We start from the raw sequence: 26,577 nt of genomic DNA on the forward strand, positions 1-26,577 counted from the left end.
TGTCGCTAGGAAGGGATCCCTTGAGTCACTCCCTTCCCAGGTTCCTACCAGCGGCACAGCGGACACCCACCAGTGGCTGAAGAAGCCACAGGTCGCTGGTCATCGAGCTTCGCGATCCTCTTCGGTCCTGGAGACTGACTCAAAAAAGCCCTCCCAGCAAGGGCAATAAAAGGAACAGCGCGAGAAAGCGAAATTGAAGACCCCTAAGACCAAGGAACCCGCGGTGGCACCTACTTCACCGCTACCTACAAGCTCTGCATCTGAGGATGAGGTGGAGATACTTGCATCCGTTGAGGACCACGATCTCGCCAGTCCCTCAGACATGATGGATGTTGCTCCTGTTGGTACTCAATCGGTGGCAACAGGTGACCGAGCAACGTAATTTGCCTCCTCAGTCCCTTCACGCCTTTCTCGGCCATGGACAATGTCATCCTCCAGTGGAACTGCAGTGTTTTCTTCCACCATCTTGCTGAGCTCCGACAACTTCTAAGCCTTCACCATTTCCTCTGCATCACTCTTCAAGAAACTTGGTTTCCGGTGATGCAAACCCCCGCCCTCCGTGGCTATCGGGGTTATTATAGGAACCAGGCAGCTTACGAAAGGGTGTCTGGTGGCGTCTGCACCTACGTCCTTCACTCCCTTCACAGCGAGTCTGTCCCTATCCAAACACCTTTAGAGGCTGTTCGGGTCTGGACGCCTCAGGTTCTTACTGTCTGCAGTCTGTATCTTCCACCGTATGGTGATGTCCCGCGGCATGTCCTGGCTGCACTGATAGCCCAATTGCCGCCACCTTTTCTGTTACTGAGCGACTTCAACGCTCATAACCCTCTGTGGGATGGATCAGTGGCAACAGGCCGAGGCAACACCATTGAGCATGTATTGGCACAGATCGACCTTTCCCTCTTAAATGATGGTGCCTTCACACAATTCAGTGTGGCGCATGGCACGTACTCAGCCATCGACCTTTCGATCTGCAGCCCTAACCTCTTACTGTCTGTATAATGGAGTGTGCACGATGACTTGGGCGGTAGTGACCACTTTCCGATCTTTCTGTCACTGCCACAGCGTCCCTCTTCTGGGCGCACCTGCAGATGGGCTATGAATAAGGCTGACTGGGACTTGTTCTCCTCCATTGCCACTATTGAGCCTCTATCCACTGACACCATTGTTGCGGTGGTTCACTCAGTCACCACCGGCATTGTTACTGCAGCAGAATCTGCCATTCCCTGTTCTTCTGGTTCCTCTCAGCGGAGGACTGTGCCTTGGTGGTCGCCCGAGATCGCTGAGGCGATTAAAGATCGCAGGCGGGTGCTCCAGCGTCACAAGCGGCATCCCTCATTAGAACACCTCATTGCCTTTAAACTGCTCTATGCACGGCCGGCCGCATCATTCGCCAACACAAGCAGGAGTGCTGGGAAAGGTATGTCTCCACCATTAGCCTCCATATCTCTCCATCACAGGTTTGGGCGAAGATTAGGTGCCTCTATGGCTATCGGACCCCTGTCAGCATCCCTGTGCTCTCACTGAATGGAGCAGTTTGTACTGACTCCGGCATAATTGCAAACCGCTTAGCAGAGCATTTTGCTCTGAGTTCCGCTTCTGCAAATTACCCGCTGGCCTTCCTCCCTGAAAGTGCGGTTGGAACGTCGGAGCCTTTTATTTCACACGAGCCACCCTGAATCCTACAATGTTTTGTTCAGTGAGTGGGAATTCCAAAGTGTCCTAGCCGCTTGCCCTGATATGGCTCCTGGGTAAGATCGCATCCGCTGTCAGATGCTCAAACACCTTTCGGCGGTCTGCCAGCGATGCCTCCTAAACCTTTACAACCGTATCTGGGTCGAGGGTGAGTTCCCTTCGCAATGGCGGGAAAGCACCTTCATCCCCATTCTGAAACCCGGCAAGAACCCACTGTAGGTGGACAGCTACTGCCCCATTAGCCTCACCAACGTTCTTTGCAAGTTGTTTGAACGCATGGTGAGCCAGCGGTTGAGTTGGGTACTCGAGTATCAGGGCCTTCTGGCTCCGTCTCAGGGTGGGTTCCGTAAGGGCCGCTCTGCCGCCGATAATCTGGTGAGCCTGGAGTCTGCCATCCGTACAGCCTTTGCCCGCCGTCAGCACTTCGTCACTGTCTTGTTTTTTACATGCGGAAGGCATACGATACGACATGGCGACATCACATCCTCTCTATGCTTCATGGTTGGGGTCTTTGGGGTCTGCTGCCGGCCGATTTTCGTACGAAATTTTCTGTCGCATTGTACCTTCCACGTGCAAGTTGTGCCCTCCCATAGTTCCCCCCGAGTTCAGGAGAACGGGGTACCACAGGGATCTGTCTTAAGTGCCTGCCTGTTTTTAATTGCAATTAATGGGCTCGCTGCGGCGGTGGGAACGTCTGTCTCAGCTTCCTTGTATGCTGACGACTTCTGCCTCTACTATAGCTCCATTGGCATTGCAGCTGCAGAACGTCAGCTGCAGGGCTCTATTCGAAAGGCGCAGTTTTGGGCTGTAGTGCATGGCTTCCAGATTTTGACTGCCAAGACCTACGTTATGCATTTCTGCTGACAACACACATTTCACCCTGAGCCACGGCTTTATCTAGATGGCGAACCTCTTGCTGTGGTGGAGACACATCGGTTTTTTTTATGCCCGGTTGACTTGGCTCCCTCATATTCGGCAGCTTAAACAGATGTGTTGGCGGCATCTTAATGCTCTGCGTTGCTTGAGCCACACCAGCTGGGGAGCCGATCGGTCTACCGTCTTACGGCTCTACCAGGTGTTAATTCAGTCTCGTCGGGATTATGGGAGCCTGGCTTATGGTTCAGCATCCCCTTCTGCGTTGCGAGTGCTGGACCCCATCCTTCACAGCGGGATCCGACTTGCCGCTGGAGCTTTCCGGACCAGCCCTATGAACAGCATACTTGTGGAGGCAGGTGTCCACTGTGGTTACGGCGCCAACGTTTACTGGCCGCTTATGCTACATACGTTTGTAGCTTGCCCGAGCATCCTAATTATCGTCTCCTGTTCCCGCAGTCGGTCGTCTATCTCCCAGAACGTCGGCCCCAGTTGGGTTGTACGATCACAGTTCGCATCAGAGAGCTTCTTTCCGGGCTTGGAGTTTTCCCTCTTCCACCTCTTTTCCGGTTTCCTCTGTGTACACCCTCGTGGTGTGTGCCCCGCCCATGCCTTCGCCTCAAGTAGGCACAGGACCCGAAGGACTCGGTCCCTCCTGAGGCCTTCCGCCACCGCTTTCTTTCCATCCTTGCCATGTATCAGGACTCTGGCGTTGTCTACACTGATGGTTCTATGGTTGCTGGTCGTGTCGGTTATGCTCTCACTCTAGGGGACCATTACGAACAACACTCATTGCTGGCTGGCTGCAGTGTTTTCACTGCTGAGCTGATCACCATCTCTGGTGCCCTAGAGTATATCCGCTCCTGCTCAGGTGAGTCCTTCGTTATCTGTACCGACTCCCTGAGCAGTTTACGAGCTCTCAACCAGTGTTTCCCTCGCTTTCATCTGGTGATGGCTATCCAGGAGTCCCTCCGTACTCTTGCTCGTTGCGGTCACTCTGTGGTCTTTGTTTGGACCCGTGGGCATGTCGGCATCCTGGCCAATGAACGTGTTGACACGCTGGCCAAACAGGCTGTCGGTGCACCAGCCTAATCGATTGGGCTTTCGGAGAGTGACCTCAGGGCAGTTTTGCGGCAGAATGTACTTCGCACCTGGGGTGAAGAATAGCACACCCTGCCTTCACCAAACAAACTTCGGGCCATCAAGGAGGCGACCGGTGTGTGGCACTCCTCCTTGTGGGTCTCTCGCAGGGAGTCTGTTGTTCTCTGCCAGCTGTGCATTGGGCACACCCATATGATGCACAGCAGCTTATTGCGCCATGAGGACCCATCTCTTTGTTGTTGGGAATCCGCTTTGACGGTGGTCCACATTTTGTTGGCCTGTCCCCTTTTAGCTGTGCTCAGGCAGACGTTTGCGTTGCCTGATATGCTCCCTGTCCTTTTAACAGATGACACTGCCATGGCAGGCTTAGTTTTGCGTTTTAATCGGGTAGGGGGCTTTTATCACTTAATCTAAGTGTTTGTCATTTTTTTGTGTTGAGTCTGGCCTTTGGCCTACGGTTTTACACTGAGTTTTTAGTGTGTTTCTAGGTGGTTGGCTTTTCCTTTTTTGTCTCTATGGTCGGCCAACCACTGTCACACTGTGTGTGATTTCAATTCATTTTGTCTGATCGCAGTCTGAGTCTTTCTTGTCCTGTGTCATCTCGTGTCATCTCCATTGTTTGTTTTTATTCCGTATGGGTGTTTGAAGTTTTGCAAACAGGGACCGATGACCATCGCAGTCTGGTCCCTTCAATCCCATAAACCAACCAACCGTCTGTTGACTCTCTGGGACCGAGGTCCATTCCCCGGTTTCCAGCCTGACCATAGCAAATGATGTAATTGTGGATCCTATTGCTATCTCCAGCACCTATTGCTATCTCCAACACCTTGAGCCACTATTTTTTGGTGATTGTGAGCTCCACCTGTTTCTCTCAGAGGCTCGGGTGATGCCCTTGTCTTCTGAGAATCGTGACTGCTACAGTGCTACCTTTGGTATGAGGAAGCTACACCATGTTCTCACTACATCCCGATCTTTCACCCCAAGACTGGACAATGTCCACATTCAGGTGTTGCAGCACCTTTCTCTTCTGGGCACACACTTTCTCTTTCGTATGTACAATAGCATTTGGGCAGATGGCACATATCCCAGACGTTGGTGTTAAACCACTGTCAGACCCATACATAAGCCTGGTGAGGACAAACACCTTCCCTCTAGCTACTGCAGGATTTTTTTCACCAGCTGTGTTTGCAAGGGGATGGAACATACAATTCATGGCCGGCTGGTACGGTGGCTCGAGTCTTGCAGTATGCTAACCACTGCGCAAAGTGGATTTCGAGAGTGCCGTTCTGCAATTGACCATTTCATCACTTTGTCAACCCATGTTGTGAACAGTTTTCTGAGGAAATACCAGACTGTGGCCTTGTTTTTTTTGATTTGGAGAAAGCCTATGACACCTGCTGGAGAACTGGCACCCTCTGTACTGTGTACACGTGGGGCTTCCGAGGCTGCCAATCCCATTTCCTTAAGGAGTTTTTAAAAGACAGAGTTTTCAAGGCATGCGGGAGTTAGGCCTTGTAGGACACTTTTATCCAGGAGAACGGTGTGCCTCAGAGCTCCATCCCGAGCATAATCTTCTTTGCTGTAGCCATTAACCCTGTTATGGCCCGTCTCTGCCAGGCATCTCTGGCCCCCTTCTCGTTGACGACTTTGCGGTCACTTGCAGTTGTCCATGGATTTGCCTCCTTGGGTGGCATGTGGAGCATTGACAATGGTTTATGCTTTTCCACTGGCACAACGGTATGTGTGAGTTTCTGGCAGCACAATGGGTTTTGTTCCACTGTCTACATTGTGGGCCTGTTGCTGTTCTATTTTCTGAAACTACAAAACTCCTGGGGCTCGTACTTGATAAGAAACTTTCAAGGTCCTCCCATGTGTCTTATCTGGTTGCATGCCGTATCTGCTCCCTCAGTGTCCTTTGTGTCCTAAGTGGCACTTCCTGGAGAAGGGAACAGATCGCCCTCCTCTGTTTGTACCGATCCCGTGTCTGTTTGAAACTAGACTGTGGGTGTTTCACTTATTCCTGTGCATGTCTGTCCATGTTGCACTGTCTTTAACAAAAGCCACCATCGTGGAATATGTTTGGCCACTGGCGCCTTTTACACTAGCCTGGTTGAGAGTCTCTATGCAGAAACTACCTAACTACCAGTCTCGTACTGGCGTGATTTCCTCCTCAGCGGATATGCATGCTGTTTGTCTTCCATGCCTGGCCACCTGTCCTATGCCCTTGACCGCCAAAAGGGGCCAAGTTCATCTTCTCTGTTACCTCCCGGAGTTCGTTTTTGGCAGCTGCTCCTTACCTTCACACTTCCTGCCACGTTTCCGATGGGTATGAACTCTTCACCACCTTGGCTACATGCGTTGGCCTGTGTTCCCTTGGACTTCGTGTGTTTCCTAAGGACTGTACTCCGGATTTCACCTATTGCTGTAAGTTTCTTGACTTTTGCGTGCAACTTAGCTGTAGCACCTTCATGTACCTTGATGGCTCTAAGACTGTCTGTGGTGTTGGGTGTGCATTCATCATTGGCACCAACCATTTTTGTTATTGGCTTTCAGAACAGTGCTGGATTTCCCACAGCGGAACTCTACACCCTCTTATCAGACCACCCAGTGCATCTGGCGACATGTTTCATATGCTCTGATTCTCTCCGTGTCGGTCAGTCTCTCTGCGTGCTATAAACAGTCCATCCCTTAAAAAAAGTGCTAAAGGTCCAAGACAACTTGCACTTGCTCACTGTTGAGGGTGCCACTGTGATGTTCATGTGCGTTTCTGGTCACATTTGTCTGGCCAGAAATGAGGTACTGACACTGTTGCCAAGGCTGCAGTCCTCATACCTCAGCCTGCTAGTTCTTCCATTCCTTCAGATGATCTCCATGCTCCATCTGTTGGCAGATGGTGTCACTTTGGAATCACCACTCGTCTTCTCTTCATGGGAACAAGTTCCAGGGATTTAAACTTTTCCCGGTGGCTTGGCCGACCTCCTCTAGGCCCTCGCGTCGTGAGGAGATCATTTTAGCTAGGTGGTGTATTGGGCTCTGTCTTTTTAGCCATCACCACTTGTTACGTGGTGACCCCCACCACTTTGTGATCATCATCATCAATCTTTGATGGTACCGCATTTCCTGACCGAATGCCATTTTTTTAACTGCTTACGTTCCTGTGTGCGTGCGTGCGTGCGCGCGCGCTTACTGACTATCGGCCATTTTAGTGAACAATGCACTGTCTGTTGTCCACATTTTATCTGCCATACCAATATGGCAAAGAACATTTAATCTTTGGTTTAGTACCTTTGCCGTCTCCATGGCATATTTTGTGGACCTTTCTACAAGGGGAAATCCCTGTTTTTTAGCTCCCTTTCCTTCTGCTGATTGAGCTTAATGTGTAGTTGCTTTTAACTTCTTTTACTTATTAGTGTTCTAATGTTATGACATGGGGATTATTACTGCATTTGCTTTTGTGCCCTATAACAAAAGGGGCAGGATGATCCTACTGTTAGGTATACAAATAGTCCTTGGCCAAAGGGCGATACAAAACACTTGACACTACCTTTCTGTCACCAATAGAACCTCAGGTATGAGCCCCGAAAAAATCCTGTTTTTATGCGCGGCATTTTGGAACATATTAGGCAGTGCATGCTGTCATACACTTACCGATGTACAATATGTTCAGCTCTTATAACCACTTTTGGACTTAGGCCAAGTTGTTGATATAAACATGAAAACTTTCAAATGTATTTGTGACCTAGACAACCAGATAGGATGAACTTCAACAGAAGAAAATGAAACAACCTATAAATCTGGATTTTTCCATCAAGAAGTATGGCCCATCAATGTGTTTATGAAGTGTAAAACTTATGTACATGCTTAAAAAGTAATTTCCCGAGATTTACATCTGTCTGCAATTTTCACCATTTTTTAAAGTCCTCTGAAAAGTGTAAGTCTTTGTGCTATTTGTAAGGGACACTGCAAACATGACAATTAATGTCTGTATTTGGCATCAAAGTATTTGTTTTTAATTTTAAATTCAAATCAATTTATTAAAGGGTACAGAAAAACTTTACAAGGGGCTGTCCGCGCCTTTATCTTGTAGTTTATGTTGGTAGCACCTGTTACAAGTGATCACAGGAAGTTAAGATAGTGGGACACCAGATCTGTATAGCCGATGGCATGAAGAAAAGTCTGTCAACACAGCTGACACTTCACATTCACATTCAATTCTGTAGTCACATTCCTTGGCGTCACCAACTCTCAACCAAACTGTCACCTCCTAACCTTACCTAAACTTGAGGCTACACTTCACGCCAGTCAGCCACCACAACCAAGATTTCATATTACATGTGATGGAGTAGCCAGTCAGCAACTGAACTATCTCCGTCAAACTTAATCTAGACCTCAGGCTATGCTACAGACCAGTTCGTCACTTCAACTGAGAGTCTGTATTCCAGACGAACTTGTAAAGTTTCAACGCTAAAATGACAAATGTGTGCATTAATGACAGAAATGTCAGTGTGTGGTAAAAGCAAAATATGGAAGAGGGGCATACCATGCAATGTGAATAATTTCTATTTTCTGGCTAAAATTGTTATCTGATAAACAGTTGATCATTGACAACCTAATACTATCCTTCCATTAGCTGCCTCCAACTTTCAACTCATGATTGCAAATCCCTGTCCAGGCATCCAGATTTAAGTTTTTCATGATTTCCCTAAATTTCTCAAGGTAAATGACGGGATGGTTCCTTTGACAAGACACAGACAACTTTCTTCCCCTATCCCGGCACCTACTACATCTCTAATTGCCATTTTGTCTGTGGGACATTAAATTTTAATCTTTCTTCCTTATAACTTGCAATGGAGATGTGTGGAAAGTCCATAGTAATGTTTTCATTACTTGTGACTGGTTCTTAACAAAAATATAAAATGAATGTTACTTGAAGCAAAATTACAGCTGAGATTAAGCAAACCAGTTTTTCCTTCTTTTACTAGTCATCCTTATAGATATGCACATTTAACAGTAAAATTTTGTTTCAGTTTGAAACATGATAGACAGTGACTGATACATAAGATAGACTGAACATGACAATAATATTAAATAGGAAATGTTTTCCTGATGTTCCGCAAAATATTATTTCTTTGATTACAAACTGGCTTTCAGCTTCTTATGCCATCATCGGGTGATAATTAAGTGTCACAACCTCAGATAAAATGGCCTGCAAACCCAGTAATTGTTATGTTTGATAAAAATTGGAAAATAAAGTTTCAAGCAGTAGAAAGTACTGGTTGGAATAACAACAGTATGGAAATGATAGATTGTTACTCACCACATAGAGGAGACATTAAGTTGCATACTCGCACAATGGAAAACACTGCTAAAATATTAAGGTTTCACACAAAATCTTTCTTCTGAACAAGAAAACATGAACACTTTCACACAATCACAACTCTCACACAGTTGGTGCAACACTCGTGCACAAGCAACAGTTCAGTGATCAAATCATGAAGCTACAAAAGTAACAATTACTACTTATGTACTCAAATCCCTAAATAGAGGCATTAAATATGCTACATTTTGCACAGACAGATCTACATAAAGTAAACCTTGAGTTCACATTGTTTGTAAAAAGTCTTTGCTAGCCCATGATTTCAAAAGTGCTGCTGCTTGTGAAGTACTTTCTTGGTTTGACTTTATACGTTGAGGAAGTTTAAGAAGAAACTCATTTCCAACAGTGCCATCACTACAAAAAGCAAACAATTCAAAAACGTTAGTTTTAGTAAGCAGAAGTGATTAAAGTGGTAAAGTTAATCTCTTTGTTGACAATCCAACTTCAGCTTTTAGCAAACATGTAAAAACCACAATCGAATCACATAGAAGCATTATATCACAAACAATAAGCTGTATGCATGTTATTATTTTGTAAGTTGCAAATAGTTTTAGCTATGGTAATGACATTAAGTTGTCACCTGAAGATGGACTAAGAAGCCATGATCAAATAAATAAGATTTTATAGAACATCAGGAAAGTGTCCCTATTTAACAGTATGTACTGAAAAAGAAAGTCGATGTTTGAAGTTTCTGTTTCAAATGATTTACTGAAGACAGGTAAACATTCTTCTCACCACTGACTATACATGATGTCAAAGCCCTAGACACATAGCTAGAAGCTACCCTTTCGATGTTTTAAATTGTGAACACAGTTATCCAAGCATAACGCAAAATCAGCAGTTAATTTAAGAAACTGCTTTGTTATCCATATCAAATGTGTGAGAGCCATACAAAAATTGGGAGAAAATGGTTTCTCAGTAAAATATTTTATGTCATAATTTTTTATGACGAGTTTCTGAGGGAAAATTTTTGACATTGCTAAACCATATACATACAGTGCTTGATCCCAAACTTTCAGTGTCTTTAACTGCCACCACCATCATAGGCAGGTAACTATGTGCCAAGATGAGTGAACGTTGTGTGTATATAAATAGATCAAGGAGAGCTTCTGGAATATTGTGGAGGTTAGCTTTTTAAAATTAGAAGTATATGGACACTAGTGGTGGGAAGACAGTTCCATTCCCACCATTGGAGTGATCAAACAGGTACAGTGGTGGTGTGGATTCTAGCACTATTGTGGTCAAACTCCTTCTCCATTACAGTAACTGTTCCCACACTATGCCCAGTACGTAACTACAATTTCTTTTAAAGTTTTTGCCAATAGATTGAAGAATTTTCTTTGCTTCATTTCTGATAGCCCCAGTATGAAGCTCTGTGGACAATTAGCTCCTCGTTGATGCTGTTCTGCCATTCATATATCTCATTGTATATGAGATTGAATCAAATTTAAACTGGAATTACTTTTATAAATTTGTTTAACTTCAGAAAAATTCACACACTCGAACTTATTTTGCTATATGGTCTCAGATCAACAGTGTCTTGATCCCATTTTCATAAAGTGAATGTGCCTATGACAGCATCCAGTTGCGCATTAATATTTCTACTGTGCCTTTGGTCTCTCTCTCCTCCCCCCCCCCCCCCCCCCACCCACCGCCACCCCTCCTTGAAAACGAAAGTTGGCAATAGTATGCAGCATTCACAGTGTGATGTCCGTGGAGAAAATTGATGAGAAGAACTCTTTTAAAATAAAAAAAGACTATTGCAACAACCTCATTCAGCCATGCTGGTCCTCAGGTGAAGTTGGTGAGGTGCATTGTCAACTTCTTCACATCCACATAACTACTGTTTGTGCCCTGTGTACTCTTGAATCTTTCTTGTGGTGTTGCCGCTGAACTGTGCCACAAGTATTGTCAAAATTATCTCTTGTAAAAAAAATTGATTACAATGCGTTGGGCAACAGATGATGGTACGTCCAGCTCTGAAATTGCGGTCCTCACTAAAGAAACAATATGACAATGTTCTTGCTGTGGAAACAATAGCAAAAATGAACAGAGATTGTAACACACTCCATTAACAAAAAGGCATGTAAATGAAAAATTCTGCTTTATATTTGATTCACCCTCATAGTTAGTGAATATGTATTTATGCAACAGGCTGATTTGGCTGCTCTCTTTACACCTCGACAACCACCAATGTCACTCGCTGAGGCTCAACAACTTATGGAAGAGTGGAATGAAGATTTGGACGCAATGGAGGCTTTTGTCTTAGAAGGAAAGAAGTTTGTTCGACTGCCAGAGGAAGAACTAGGTAAGTACCCTTGAATAGCTTTTAAGGGACAGTATGCTAAGATCTTTTGTAATTTTCACATGTAGTTACTAGGCCGATAAATAATAATTAATAATTACTAGTAATAACTACTATTATTATAAATTGCTTACATTACAGAGTAAATAACACTGTGAGTGTAAACATCATAGACTGATGTTTAATAGGGTGTGCTATGTGGCTAGAAAAAAAGTTTGTGTTTGACCACTCAGACGTGCAAAGTAGTGACACAAAGTGCAGTAGTGGCCTGAAAATTGTCTTCTCAAAGAGCAGTAAGTAAACTGAACTGTGAATGAATACAAGGAAAACACAGGTTAATATTGGTACAGCTTCACAAAAAAGGCAACTAAGAAATGACACTGAGCAATTTGTCCAGTGAGTTAAAAATACATAATTTATTGGTGCCCAAACATCCTCGAAAAATCCAAAAATTGCAATAATATATTACCAGAAAGGTTAATAGACAGTCACACAAAACACAAAATTTAATCTCTGCTAAGTTAACATAAAGGCAACGTGAGTAGTGATAACTTTGTGTCAGGAAATCCAAATTCACAGATTTTATTTACCATTATGTTTTCAGAGAAAATAATTGATGATGCCAAACTTTATCATGAAGCATATTAGGATAAAGGCAAACATAGAAGTGTTCATGCTAGAAGGCAGGCCCTGTTTATCATATTAATGGAAACATAAATATGGAGCTTAAGACACAGAATGAAGACTGACGGTCAGAGGAATGAAAAAATGACAGATGATGTTACAATAAGTTCACCATGTTCTTGTGGTCTTCAGTTTGAAGACTGTTTTGATGCAGCTTTCCACACTAGTCTGTCCTGTGCTGTCAGTCTCTTCTTTTATGTGTAATTATTGCAACCCACAGCCATTTGAAGCTGCTGGCTGTATTTATCCTTGGTCTCCCTCTACAATTTTGACACCCCCTTCCTCCCTCCCCCCTTACCCTGTGCCACTGCCACATTTACGATTCCTTGCTGCCTCATGATGTTTCCTAACAATTCACTCCTTCTTTTAGTAAAGTTGAGCCACAAATATCTCTCTTTCTCCAATTCAATTAATATTTCTTCATTATTTATTTGATCTACCCATGAAATTTTCAGCATTCTTCTGTAGCACCTCATCTGAGAAGCTTCTGTTCTTTTCTTATTTGTGCTGTGTATCATCCATGTTTCACTTCTGTAGCACACTCCACTCCATATAAATACTTTCTCAAAAGATGTCCTAATGCTTGCATTTATATTAGATGTCAAAAAAACTTCTCTCTATCTTGGAAACATGATTGAACTAAGTGGAAAAACTGGAGAATACTGTGCGTACGGAAAATATAATAACAGTATACCAATGTCAGCCCTTCCATTTGCTTTTCTTCATCTGTGCACTATTTATCATCTTATGAGGTCCCACACACCAAAATGTGATTCACAGCTTAGTAAATTGCATGTCATTTTACACATTAGCAAGTGATTCTGTTTTTAAAAATACTTTGTAATTGTTGCAAACGTCCGCCCCCGGTAACTGAGCGGTCAGCGCGACAGAATGTCAATCCTAAGGGCCCGGGTTCGATTCCTGGCTGGGGTAGAGATTTCGCCGCTCAGGGACTGGGTGTTGTGTTGTTCTAATCATCATCATTTCATCCCCATTGACGCGCAAGTCACCGAAGTGGCATCAAATCGAAAGACTTGCACCCGGCAAATGGTCTACCCGACAGGAGGCCCTAGTCACACTACATTTACATTTTTAATAGTTGCAAACAGTTTTTGACTGTTCCAGTCTGTCTCCCTCCATCTCTAACTCCCCTCACTTGTCCCCCATCTCTAACCTCCCCCCCCCCTCCCCCGCCCCCCCATCTCCAGCATTACCAATAGTGTCTGAAATGAATATTCTTTCCATTTCAGTTTTGTTGGAATGAACAAGTTATTCCCAAATCTGGTTGCATTCACAACATTTTGTTTGCTCCACAAAGTCAGTTTTGTACAGTAGTATATCCTTTAATTTTTATTAAGCATAAATCATTGCTATAACTCTAGTGAGTAGTGGAATGTGAATGCTCTGAAGCAATAGTCCCATGTGAATGAACTTGCCTTGAACAGTCATTTTAAGCCTTTGCATAACTTACTCTAACTACAGTGCTGTCATATATAGAAACAATCTTAAGAACGTTTCACATCGTTTTGGGAGATAGTGTATTGCACTTCTTCCCACTGTTATCAAAATTTCCTAAGGCCACCAATGCACATTTTGAAAAGGACACAGATCTGGTGACTGGCTGGTCATTGTAGTAGATGATCAACCTATAGAGGACATTGGACAATGCAAAAAGCATTGGAATTGTCTTGCTTAATGATAATACGTACATATTGTTCTGTGTTCCTTCAAAGAATACTAAAAACACTGAATCAGTGCAGTCATTGCTGCAAACTATGCCCCCCCCCCCATCTAACCCCCCCCCCCATCTGCCTCCCCCAACATGATGCTTAAAGTTGGTTTTATATACTCCTGCCTTATACGCTCTGCTGGTTGCTGCTTCCTACAGTAATTCCACTCTCTAATAATCACATTAATGACAAAACCAACAAACACCTTCAGTCCTCTAGCTGTGACATTCACTGTACCTCAGAGGAGGGCTGGGCAAATTAATTCTGAAGTAAGGTTAGTGAATATACATACCCACACTCCAGCAAAAATGTCTCCCATTGAGATTCTGGTTGCAGCATTAGTCCTACAGTGTTAATTTTCTCTGAACATCTTTATTCTTTAGAATTAGGTGGCAGTATGAATCAAAATTTTTTTCATGTGCTATTGTTCTACATGTTCTGCATCACTTTCTCTGACGTTACACCAGCATTGTGGACGAGCATGTACTCCCTGTTGGTAAAAGCTCTTGTCCTATACTTGTAGACATGTTTCCTTTCATGGATTATACTCTCATCATCTTCAAAGTGTCTCCCATGAAGAGAATATTTAAGGGGCCCAAACAAATGGAAGTCCAAGAGTTTCAGGTCTGGACAGAGCAGATGAGGCAGTAGTGTCCAGCCCAATTTGGCAGTGTGTTTCCAGGTTCTGAGACTTGGGTGTGGTTGCGTACATTGTCGTATTGCACTAACATTTCTTTTGGATTCTTGTCTAATTGAACTCACTGAAAACAGTTATTGAATCTGGCAACACATCCGTGAGAATTACACCTTCACTTTTTCCAAAAGACTGTCATCACGACAGAGGAAGCTGCCTTGAATTGCACACTTTTTAATAATGACATATGAGTGATTATGAAGCTCAGGTCTGCACTTTCTGGTGCTTTAACTCTCTTTACCCATCACCGAACAGTATTCCTATCGACTGTGTCGTTACCATACAGTGTACATTAGCTTTGATGGGTGTTCACCACGATTTCTTTTTCCGCATCAAAGAATTCAATTAAAGCATGTCGCTTGTAATGATTGCCTTCTGTAGATGCTGTTTTGACGGTTAATTACTGCTCTGCCATCTGTTGGAATTAATCAAAACTTTGAACATGTGCAGGAGAAACACATTATGCATTGAAGAATCTTTATAATTTGTGTTTCATTCACAAATGGCCTCAAGTTTGATGATGTGACACTCCAAGTACAGATATTTATGCCATTTCTGGCTGGAACCTGGATAGTAAGCGAGTGCACACCCAATGAACCATCAGCGTTAACAGTGATTTACAGCTGAAACCTCACTTCCAATGTGTTAGGGATCACTCATCATCACACTTTTCTACTGTGTGACTACACTGAAATTCAGTTAATTGCATAAATTGTGATTTTTGAGAAAATCCTGTCATGTCTACAACCTTTACTACCCAATCGTGTTGTTCAAAACAACTGACCATTGTTTCTGAAAGTCAAGTATGGAATGAGCCAACCCATTTTATGATCTGTTCCTATTGTATTCACAGCATGATGATTTGAATAATTGTCTTATCTACTTATCTTATGCTAAAAAGGTGTGTTGTTTTTGATTTGTCTCTACAGTAAATAGTATCAGCATGACTGTACATACAGTGTATTGTAGTATACTCATTAGTTTATTTACAACCAGTTCCTTTTTAACAGATAGGTTGATGTTAGTGTCAGAGATACAATATGGGTCTCACATTTTGGAGGCACTGAGAGGGACAATGCGTTTTAATTTTGGATTTTTTGATTATCGTAAATCAGTAGAAGTTAGTGCTAGGAAATTTATTTAGTAAGACCACAGGTGACTGCTGTTTCCATTTCCACACCTGTCTGAAACTTGGCTGGTGCTACACTTTATCTTCAGTTTTGGTGGCGTATTGAACTCCAGGAATAATTAAATAGAATCATAGAGTAGGTCATACCTCAGAGTAACTTGTACAAGTAGTTTTGTTAACAGTTAGGCTGTGAGTCTACAGTACTTTTGTGCTTAATTGACATCTGCTGTGTGTTATGTTAAATGGAATTGCCTTTGTTTTTTCACTGTCCATAGTGAACCAAAAGTATTAGATTACCATGTCAGTCCAAACACTTTATAAAATCTGGATTGGTAAAAAATTGGAAAAGTTACGGTGGTGGTTTTACTGCTTCAGATGTTCTCTAGAGCCTCCCCTTAGTTGAGTAGAATGCACAGAACTATCATACGGTTATGTGAAAATGTCAGAAAATTTCTTCTTTGGGATGATGATCAACTCACGTGTCACATTGGCTCGAATGTAGGAAATGTCATGAAAGCATTTACCCTTCATGTGGGTTTGTATTGATAATACCAATTCTCATCACAGAATAAAATTGTCCGCATAACGCGTTTCAATCAAGTCACAGCAGGGACAACATGTTGTCGTGTATGTTTGGGAATCAATGTGTAACCTCCTAACAGAAAAATAGTTGTATTATTCACATCTAGTGTAACCTCCCAATAGAAAAATCTCGTTTAAGTTCCCAATAGAGAAATTTCTTTCCAATAATAAAATTCCAAGTTTTAATGTGACCTTCCATTAAAGACTGACTGCATATCGAGATTAATAAGTTTTGATGTTAGCAGCACTGTGTCATGACCCTGTGAAATCATTCTGAATAAACTGTAAAATTCTTACCTCACAGTGATGTCGCCAGATAACGCTATCTATATATCTGCTCCCATAAGAAATTTTTTGGCACAGCCCAGTGCAATGCTGGCCACTAGATTTTCATTTGTAGGAAAACAACTGATTTTCTTTTGCTTAATCAACATGAGTATGCACAGGAAAAATTCGTAAAATCTTTAAACTCAGATAAATAACTAGCAGAAGTTTTCTTCAGAACAAAAGTTATTATTGAAACATTTCTGCAAGGAATTACATAGGACTTTAATATTACAGTTGTCGTTAAATCAGTTGTGGCAATTAACATATGCCCAGGCACCAAAGACCAATAATATATATGTATATTTTTTTTCTTTTACCTTATACTACATTGCTCAGGCACCACCATCGTTCTGCACGACTGGCCCAACATAAGTCAACTACTGCACTGCCCTGTCTGAACTCCATAACTCAAGTGCTCTGTGTGAGCTACAAAACACGACTGCTCTCTGCAAGCTACTAAACTCGACTTACTGCCAACACTGCTTCTATTGTAGCATAGATATTCCATATCGCAGGCAACGCATGAGCAATCCATCGAAATTACATCTGCTCAAGTGCGCTAGCGAATAGTAATGAACCCCTAACAAATGTATGTCAGACAAACTTGGCATACATGTTTCTTTTCTTCAAAACATTATAGAAAATGTCCTGAGCTCTTCTGGAGATGCTCCTCCATTGCGTTCTGTAACACAATAATGTTGACACACGATGGCTGCATGTTCTTAATACTGCCTACTGAATGGTCGAATGCAGATCTGTTTATATTTGGTAGTTCAAGCTGCCACTGTAGTTACTGTGTTGATGTCATTTATACCCAAGGAATGAAGTCACTCCAGAAATTTTTTGGACAGATGGTGTATGTTAGCCGGCCGCGGTGGTCTCGCAGTTCTAGGCGCGCAGTCCGGAACCGTGGGACTGCTACGGTCGCAGGTTCGAATCCTGCCTCGGGCATGGATGTGTGTGATGTCCTTAGGTTAGTTAGGTTTAAGTAGTTCTAAGTTCTAGGGGACTGATAACCACAGCAGTTGAGTCCCATAGTGCTCAGAGCCATTTTGTATATGTTAATGATTGTATTAATAATGTAACAAAAGAAATTGTGTTTTTAAAGTGGTGAAACTTGGTATCTTACCATTTCCTATGCATCACTTCCACTTGGAATTTTAGGTAGTTGTTAATAGCAGGTACTGGATATAGAGCAGGTTTTTAGTGTAAAGCATTATATATACATTTTTAAAAAAATTGTTGTAGTAGTTCATGGTGTCTTCAGATGTATTGTATGTTACATCATTTCCCAAATCTCTTGTCTTTACTGAGTAAAAAATGTTTTCTGTGCATCAGTGCACTGAATGCAATACTACAACAGTATATGATAACATTTCTTGAACTCTTTTGATAAACTGTAGTGATACGTCATGAATTATTAACTATACTGAACATTCTCACATTATGTCCATTTCACTATTAGTTTCGTGAATGTTGTCAGTTAGGAGCATTTGAGGGATAAGTCAATAGAAAAACATGTATGATAAAACTAATCACTGTACACTGACTCATTGTTTTGCTGGCCAAGAACAATCACATATTTTAGTACTGATATTCTGGCTGAAATGGTCAATCCAGATGCAAATGGCACAGATTGTGAAGCGAATGCTGAAGTCAAGCCTGTGTTCAGTGTCATGTTCTGCAACTAAGTGGTCAACTCTGCTCTATGGCACAGACTAGCAATGGACGTTCATTTGGGTGGACAGTTGATTGGTGCTCACACCCACATAATAGTTGTATCTCTGGTAGGACAAGAATAGGTTGAGCTAGATGGGAGCACAGGACAGGTCTCACACCTGGGTCTTATGCAGGAGTATGACCCATTTGGCAAGTTATTGGGGGTAAGTGTGGCAAAAGGATGGACAAGGATATTTCGTTGGATGACCAGTGGAGTATATCTGGGTAGAAATAAGAAGGATTTCCCGGTGCAGTGATCAGTAGTGGAAGCTGTAGTGAAGGATTTGGTTAAGTTGTTCCAGTCTGAGGTAATTTTAGCTAATGAGGGGATGCTTATTTGCAGATGGGCCATGAGAATGCTTGGAGGATTAAGGCCTTGTGTGGATGTGGCACAGGGGATCTATTTGTGAAGTATGCCTGGAGGGTAATCCCTGTCTGTGAAGGCCTTGGAAAGACTTTCAGAATGCTGGTACTGAACTGCATAGGAGAGACATTTGATTGTCTGGTGGATGGCAGCTCCCAGAATGGAGGTACTGTTGATGGTTGCTTTGATGTATATGGGCAGATTATGCAACCATCCGAGAGGTGGATATCAACATCCAGGAAGATGGCATACTGGGCTGGGGAACACCAAGTACAGTGGATATGATAGAAAGGGTTGAGTTTATGAGGGAATGGGGATATAGTATTTTGGCCTTGCATCCATATCATGAAGGTATTATCACTGAACCGGAACCAGACAAAGGGGTGTAGGATTTTGGTGACAAGGAATACTTTCCTTAAATGGCCCATAAACAGGTCAGTATATGAGGACATCATGCTGCAGCACGTGTCTGTTACAGCAGATTTGTTTGCATGTGTAATCACCAAATGAGACCAAGCTACTCATAAGCACATAGTCTATCAGGTGTATAAGGTTTTAAGTGGAAAGTTTGGAGTTGGCTGGTGTTGGGAGGGATAGTGTGGTCATGTGCACAGAAGTTGTGTATAGTGAGGTGGTCTCAGTGGTGTTGTGCAGGGGTCCGAGTGATATTGGGCTGGGGATAGTTGAGAGTGAGTGAAGGAGTGATTCGTGTTCTTGGTATGGAGGGTACGCTACTAGCATTAGGTTGGACATTGGACATGGTAGGGTACTATTTGAAAGCTCAGCAGTGTTTCTAGTCTTACATGCCTGTTCACTGATCAACACATCATATATGTGGTTAGTGGTTATCTTTACTCTTTCCATTACTTATAATCCATCCATGACTTCCCAGGAACGCATTATGTTAATGGTTAGAATTGGCTACAAATAGTCACATGGTTGTGTGTTCTTAATTCTTTGTTATTTATGCATCTGCTAAATCCTTCAATCATTGTAATTGTCTGTTTCCAGTCTTTGGTATTTACAATGAATAAAACTAAATGTCATAGAACTTAAGTTTCATGACATTTGCAGATCTAAAAGATTCAGTGAATTTTTTGATTTCATTAAGAGACCTTAGTAAAATGAAATGAAATATACTATTAAAGATATATAATTCACTTTTTCAAATACCAAATGAATTATGTGACAATAACATGAGAACTATTGAGAATAACATTTCATGTGATACAGGCCAGCAGAAATTGTCATATGGTGTTAGAAATAATATCCAAAGTTTAATATACCTGTATAGAAGGTAAAGGAGTAAAACAAAGCATGATATTTCACAATAAGAGAGCAGGCTGCTAATATTCTGTGCACATTAACTGATTCGCATTTGAAAATTAGTGAAAGATAAATAATGGTCCACCAAAACAAACTTAGACAAAAGCCCATTACAAATATTGACTCTGTATCATCAATAGTGACAGTGTTTGATGTTTGTGTGTACCTAAAAAGATAATGCCATCATCTTTATGAGTAACATGTGTAATGTTGTTCATTCCTTCGAGACAATGTGTTTAAAGTCGATCATTTGAACAGTGAGCTCTGCTCTGAAAAATGGAAGAAGTTTTTGCAAAAATATCTTGACATCTAAATTTTTAAATTGTATCTTGATAGCAGTAGAAGTGTTTCTTACTAACATTTTCAAATATGAACATATGTTTCTCTTCGTATTTTGGTACTAAAAATTGAGAAAATTTTCAGGTCACTTCTACAGTCGGGACTGTTATGTGTTCCTTTGCCGTTACTGGGTACCTGGTGAGGTTCCGGATGAAGGAAATGCTGATGATGAAACTGACCAAGGACAGGTTGAAGACGACTTTCAGTGTGTTGTGTATTTCTGGCAAGGACGAGAAGCATCCAACATGGGATGGCTTACTTTTACTTTTAGGTATGTACTGTAAAAGCCAAGGAGACTTTACAAGCAACTGTTGAACATTTTTGAAAGTGTTTCAACTTGTAATAGGTACATGCTAGTCACTGACACATCATATGTTGCCTTTTTCATCATCGTTTTAGAGTAAATCTGTTGTATTGTATAAGACAAATAACAATATTTTTTGAGTTAATGTAGGCAGTACTTTGCCATCTAATGAGGGAGATTTTTTTACAGTTTGCAGAAAAAATTCAAGTCTTTGTTTGGAGAAAAACTGGAAGTTGTGAGAACTCATCAGCAGCAAGAGAATTTGAAATTTATGGCACATTTCAAAAGAAAATTTGTAATCCACCAAGGAAAACGTAAGGAACCACCACCTTCAACAGGACCTCCAGTGGAATTCTATCATCTTCGTTCCAATGGAAGTCCATTGTGTACAAGACTGATACAGATAAGACCTGATCCACTGGCCCTCAACTCTGCATTTTGGTAAGGATGCCAGAAATTGTGTAAGCATATTTTAAAAGGAGGATTTGCTAGCGTGGTCCTCATATTTGTGATACTATTGTCACATCGAAATCATGATCGAGTGTTCATCTGAAGGTAGGGTCATCAGTGAAGTACAACACCTAGAAATTAAAGCAAGTTTATTACTGACAAAGTATACATCCAGAACAGATTTAACCTCCTGGACAGGGAATGCAATTATTTATACAAACATTGAATATTCCAGATGTATAAACATAAGATATTTCAAGAACCTTAAAAAATAAATAAATAAATGTGAAATAACAAAAAATTCCTGGTGGTCAGGTTTGAATTGGCAATATGCAACACTCCACCATATGACACTAACCACTATGCCACACAGTTCACACCAGAGCTTGTGGCAGTATCTTCTACTGACAATAAATCTAAATTTTCAGAACTTGATAAAGAAAGTAAATTCAATTATGTGGTCTTGTAATTCATTTTAGGATTAGCCCTTGTGCTTCATGAACAAAATGAACATTGTTAATTTTCGTGTCTGTAACTTAATAGATCATGGAGATCTGTTTAACAAAATTAGTCATGGTGATTATACAACCCATGCTGGCAAAGTGACAGTGGGCTGTGAGTGGTGTTTAACTGTGTGTGATGATTCTTTGTTGATGGCATGCAGAATGACGATAGGAGATGTGATAGGATGTACATCAACTCCCCATACTTGTTGATCAAGCCTCAGGTGTGGCACATTGTAATGCTTTCGCGTGCTGGAGATGTGCTCTCCAGAGATCAGCAGTGGTCCATGGTGATGGTCTTCAGCTTTAACCCTAGCAATACCAACACACTTTCCATAACGTACATTACAGGGAGTTGGGGGGATACTTTATGCCTCTCCAAAAAATTATTTATAAAACACAAATTTTGTTAATTGTTGTAGGCTTTTACTCACAACATAAATTTTAAAGAGGCACTGATGTCTAAGTAAGGTCCCAATCCTGAAAATATTGATTATGACGGCGGAAAGCAACAACTACTATCTAAGACTTGAATTTTAGGTTTAGCTAAAAAATTTAAAAATTTATGGAATCTGGCAGAAGAATTCGTTAAAAACATAAAATATTTTTTTCAAAATTTTAAAATATAAAGAAATTGTCTAGATCACAGTATTTTCAAAAGGTGGGCATAAAGTGGCCCTATTCCCCCCCGTCCCCCCCTCCAAAAAAAAAAAAAAAAAAAAAAAAAATCCCGCCCCCTCCCCCTGCAAGGCTTAGTCCTTTAGCCACAAGCAGTTAGTGCATGTTGGATTGGATTTTTTAAGTGCAATAAGGAAGCTGCCATCAGATGCATGAAGTCCTCAAATTATAATTAGTGGTCCACCACTTCGTCATTATTTAGGTAGTAATCCAGTGAGCTGGGCTCTTGTTGTTGGGCATTATCATTTATTAGATGGAACCCACAAAAAAAGTACATACGGTATTAAAGTATGTCATCCTTACAGACAACAGCTGGCATAGTATACCAAGGAAATACATACATTGTCATATGTATTTCTAATACAAAGCCAACTCAGATGTGGGTGCTGACACTGCTGTATTTGTCCCTTTCCATCATATTTTAATTGCAGTACAGGAGAACATCAGACAAGCAGATAGTGTAAATCAATGTCCAGGCTAACCTTTGACTCATGTAAATTTTTACTGGATATTTCCACAACAGACAATAAACGAGACAAAATAGTGTGCACTCCAGAAAAATTAAACCTCTTCACTCTTAGTTTATTTGTTTTTCCTTCTTTACCTTGAACTCTATCTTCCTCCAAACTGTGTTTGGTGGTGTAATTGTAATGCATCTGTACTTATCTTTTTGTTATCAGGTACAATGTTTACAGCACTGTGAGGAATGTTGTGTTTTGCTTTTCTGATAACAGACTGTAGATTCTAACAACACTTTTTGTCCATCACTAATGGTGTCATTGTTCATGGCACATTAAACCATTGTGTTTCTTCCTTCCTTGTGTGTGTGTGTGTGTGTGTGTTTATTATTGCTGCCTTTTAGTTACATTAGTGTATTCTTTTAATTTAACTCCTGACTTATTACAAAATTACTTACTCACTTCTTGGTGGTTTGTTGATTTCAGTTATATTTTGAAAGTACCTTTCAACAACGAGGAGTTGACGGGGATAGTTTATGTGTGGTTAGGGTCAAAAGCTGATCCTGATGAGGCAAGACTTGTAGTTGAAATAGCAGAAGAAATGTTTAACAATGTAAGTTTTTACAGTGTTGTCTGTAAGTACTCTCAATACATTTAGTTCATAACATCAAATCATTATGTAATTTGTTCATAATAATCTACACTTCCATATGTAACTGAATATATCACACACATCTTTTATAAAATCAGTTTTATGCTACTGAATGAGTATGCACTAGTTCTTATTCATTTTCCATTGATATTAATCTATATTTCTGAAACATGGTTATTTAATTCATTATTATGATTCAACATGTGTTTCCATTTGCATTTTGAAGCCGGCCGCAGTGGCCAAGCGTTTCTAGGCACTTCAGTCCGAAACTGCGTGACTGCTACGGTCGCAAGTTCGAATCCTGCCTCGGGCATGGATGTGTGTGATGTCCTTAAGTTAGTTAGGTTTAAGTAGTTCTAAGTTCTTGGGGACTGATGACCTCAGATGTTAAGTCCCATAGTGCTCAGAGCCATTTGAACCATTTTTGTATTTTGAACTGTCAAGAAATCCTTTACCTTAGTCTGCCATATATGCCTGGAAAGTGACAACTACCATCCCATTATTATATATGATAAGTTTCCAAAGATTTATGCTTGGAGGCTTAATTTTGAATTATGTTGTTGAGATTCAAGGTTGGTTAGTTGTTTGTTTGTAGCATAAATCGTGAAATCTGAAGTGTCAAACACAGACAGTTCTCATACAAACTTAAAATTTCAAAATAGTCTAAAGACAGATCCATTCATTGTTTCACAGAACAACTTCTATCTTATGTTGGTTTGGTTTCTTCAAAACTGTGTTCAGATACAGCACATGACAGTAAAGTAATTATTGTGCAAAGAATCTAACAGAACTTTAGTGTCTGAAACTAAACAACTCTCCCTCACATCTTAGGCAAAAACTGAAGATATGACAAGAAACAGACTGTATAGTCTTACTCAGGCCTAATTACTCCAATGCTAGGTGGCATATCGGGGAATAAGTGCCCTTCTGTGAAATCGATCAGCAACCAGGTTTGAGGTTTGAATTGCTGAATTTGTTGTTTCTGTTGCGGTCAAAAATTTTGCAAGATCAGGTTGCTAACCTGAGCCCAACCCTGCTCCCTCCTCACTTGAGCTAGGGACCAGCATTGGTGAAGTTGGACTGTGTATAGTGGAAGATGGAAATTCAATGTCTAGTACATTGTTTTGTTTTCTGTGCCTTTATTAACCTAGGGCTCTGATTTATACTATGCTCTGTTAGTGTACTACTTGCTATTACTTTTTGTTCACTTCTGTTTATTCTTTTGTCACGAACAGAAGGAACATCTAATTCTGGAAGTCTTAGTGTTTTTCTTTTCATTTGTGTTTCTTCTGTTATATTTAAACTTACAGACTTTCTTCAAGAAAATAATATTGCTGCCTTCTGTACCTGGTACTAACAGTGCATAACTTGTCACTTGTCCTCATTTTTACAGTTAACACATTAAATGAATCAACAACTACTTGGATTGTTCCTGTAATAGTTTACAGTAGAGTATCTATTATTCATAAGTACTATTCAGCTTGTGTGTTTTACTTATACTGGTCACAGTGATTCAGGAGTGCATATTTACATAAATACTGTATAAATCTCTGGAAAATGGCTGACAGAGTGTACTTAATATGTTACATATTAGGATTGCTTCGCATTCTAATTGTGTATAGTGTGTGGAAAACATGACAGTCCAAATGCCACTGTGTATATTATAATTAGTCTAATCTTGCCATCACAATCTTTAGAGGAGTAATATGTAGGATGTTGGAGAGTATCTGTAGATTGACAAACTGCCTATTGGCTTCTGTTTCGGGTTCTTCGGCCGACGTTCATCTAATGATTTTTCTGACGTTTCGCCAGCACGAGTGGCTGGCATTGTCAAAGCTTCACCCTCCATTGCCGGTGGTGAACTGGAGCCGAGCTCGCGGGCGCAGACTATATGTACCTGGCGCGCCAACGTCCGAGGGCTTCTCCGCGGTCATTTCCGGTGCGGTTCTCCTCTTGCTACCTGCGACGGTCGTTCGCTGCAGTACGGGAAGCCAGGATCTGTTTACCTTAAGGCTTTCCTCTTTCTTGTTCAAACTGTTCGCGTGTTTTTGTATTTCTACAGCTTCTCTGAACGAGCGCGTGTGATAGTGGTTCTCTACAGCCAGAACTTCCGTGTCGGCGAATTTTATTACGTGGTCGGTCTCATTCAGTGCGTGTTCTGCCACGGCTGATTTCTCCACCTGCCCCAACCTGCAATGTCGCTTATGCTCCTTGATCCTGGTGTTAATGGATCGTCCAGTCATCCCGACATAAACTTTTCCGCATGTGCATGGTATGCGGTATATTCCCGACATTGCAAGTGGGTCTCTTTTCTCCTTCGCCGATCTAAGACACTCTTTGATCTTCCTTGTCGGTTTGAAGATCGTCTTTACGCCATGTTTGCGCAATATACGGCCGATTCTGTCCGTCACTCTGGGAATGTATGGCAGAAAGGCCGTACCCGACATTTCTTTTTCTGGTTCCTTACTTCGCCGAGTGTTTGGCTCAGTTACACTTCTAATATAATTTGTGGAGTACCCATTGCTCCTCAGGACTGTTTCCAGGTGTTGCATTTCTCGTTTGAGGTGTTGCGGCTCACATATTCGTCCTGCTCTCGTTACGAGCGTACTAATCATGCCCCTTTTCTGGCTCGGGTGGTGGTTTGACAGTTTGTGCAGGTATCGGTCCGTGTGAGTCAGTTTTCGATACACGCTGTGTCCCAGGTTTTCGCCGTCCCTTGTGACCAGCACATCTAGAAATGGCAGTTTCTTGTCCTTTTCTACTTCCATGGTAAATGTTATGTTGGCATGGAGGCTGTTCAAGTGTTTTAGGAAGTCACCGAGCTGTTCTTCATCATGGCTCCACACCACGAAAGTATCATCGACGTACCTGTACCACACCTTAGGTTTGCAAGTCGCCGAGTCCAGTGCCTGTGCTTCGAATTGTTCCATGAAGAAGTTGGCCACCACTGGACTGAGAGGACTACCCATGGCGACGCCTTCCAGCTGTTCGTAGAAGTTGCCATTCCACGTGAAATAGCTCGTGGTGAGACATGCATGGAAGAGCTTTCTGATGTCTAGCGGGAAAATGGAACCGATGTGCTCCAGAGCGTCACTGAGTGGCACTTTCGTAAATAACGAAACAACATCAAAGCTGACCAGGATGTCGTTTGGTGCAAGTTTCAGTTTCTTCAGCTTCTCAATGAAATGTCCTGAGTCCTTAATGTATGTGTCGGTCTTCCCCACGTGTGGTTGGAGCAGAGAGGCTGAGTGTTTTGCCAGTTTATATGTCGGTGATCCAGGAGCGCT

The 26,577-nt window shown here is 41.7% G+C and overlaps 1 protein-coding gene across 1 annotated transcript in view; it reads left to right on the plus strand.

Annotated features, from left to right (window-relative positions):
* LOC126202413 (protein flightless-1) overlaps nucleotides 1–26,577 on the plus strand; it is a 194,232-nt gene that overhangs the window by 159,173 nt on the left and 8,482 nt on the right. Inside the window, exons 17-20 of the mRNA XM_049936864.1 lie at nucleotides 11,201–11,354; nucleotides 20,330–20,516; nucleotides 20,739–20,990; nucleotides 23,125–23,251. Coding sequence (XP_049792821.1) covers nucleotides 11,201–11,354; nucleotides 20,330–20,516; nucleotides 20,739–20,990; nucleotides 23,125–23,251 — 720 coding nt within the window. The remainder of the gene's footprint in view (nucleotides 1–11,200; nucleotides 11,355–20,329; nucleotides 20,517–20,738; nucleotides 20,991–23,124; nucleotides 23,252–26,577) is intronic.

This window comes from Schistocerca nitens, chromosome 1, assembly GCF_023898315.1.
Source record: "Schistocerca nitens isolate TAMUIC-IGC-003100 chromosome 1, iqSchNite1.1, whole genome shotgun sequence".
Lineage (NCBI taxonomy): Eukaryota > Metazoa > Arthropoda > Insecta > Orthoptera > Acrididae > Schistocerca > Schistocerca nitens.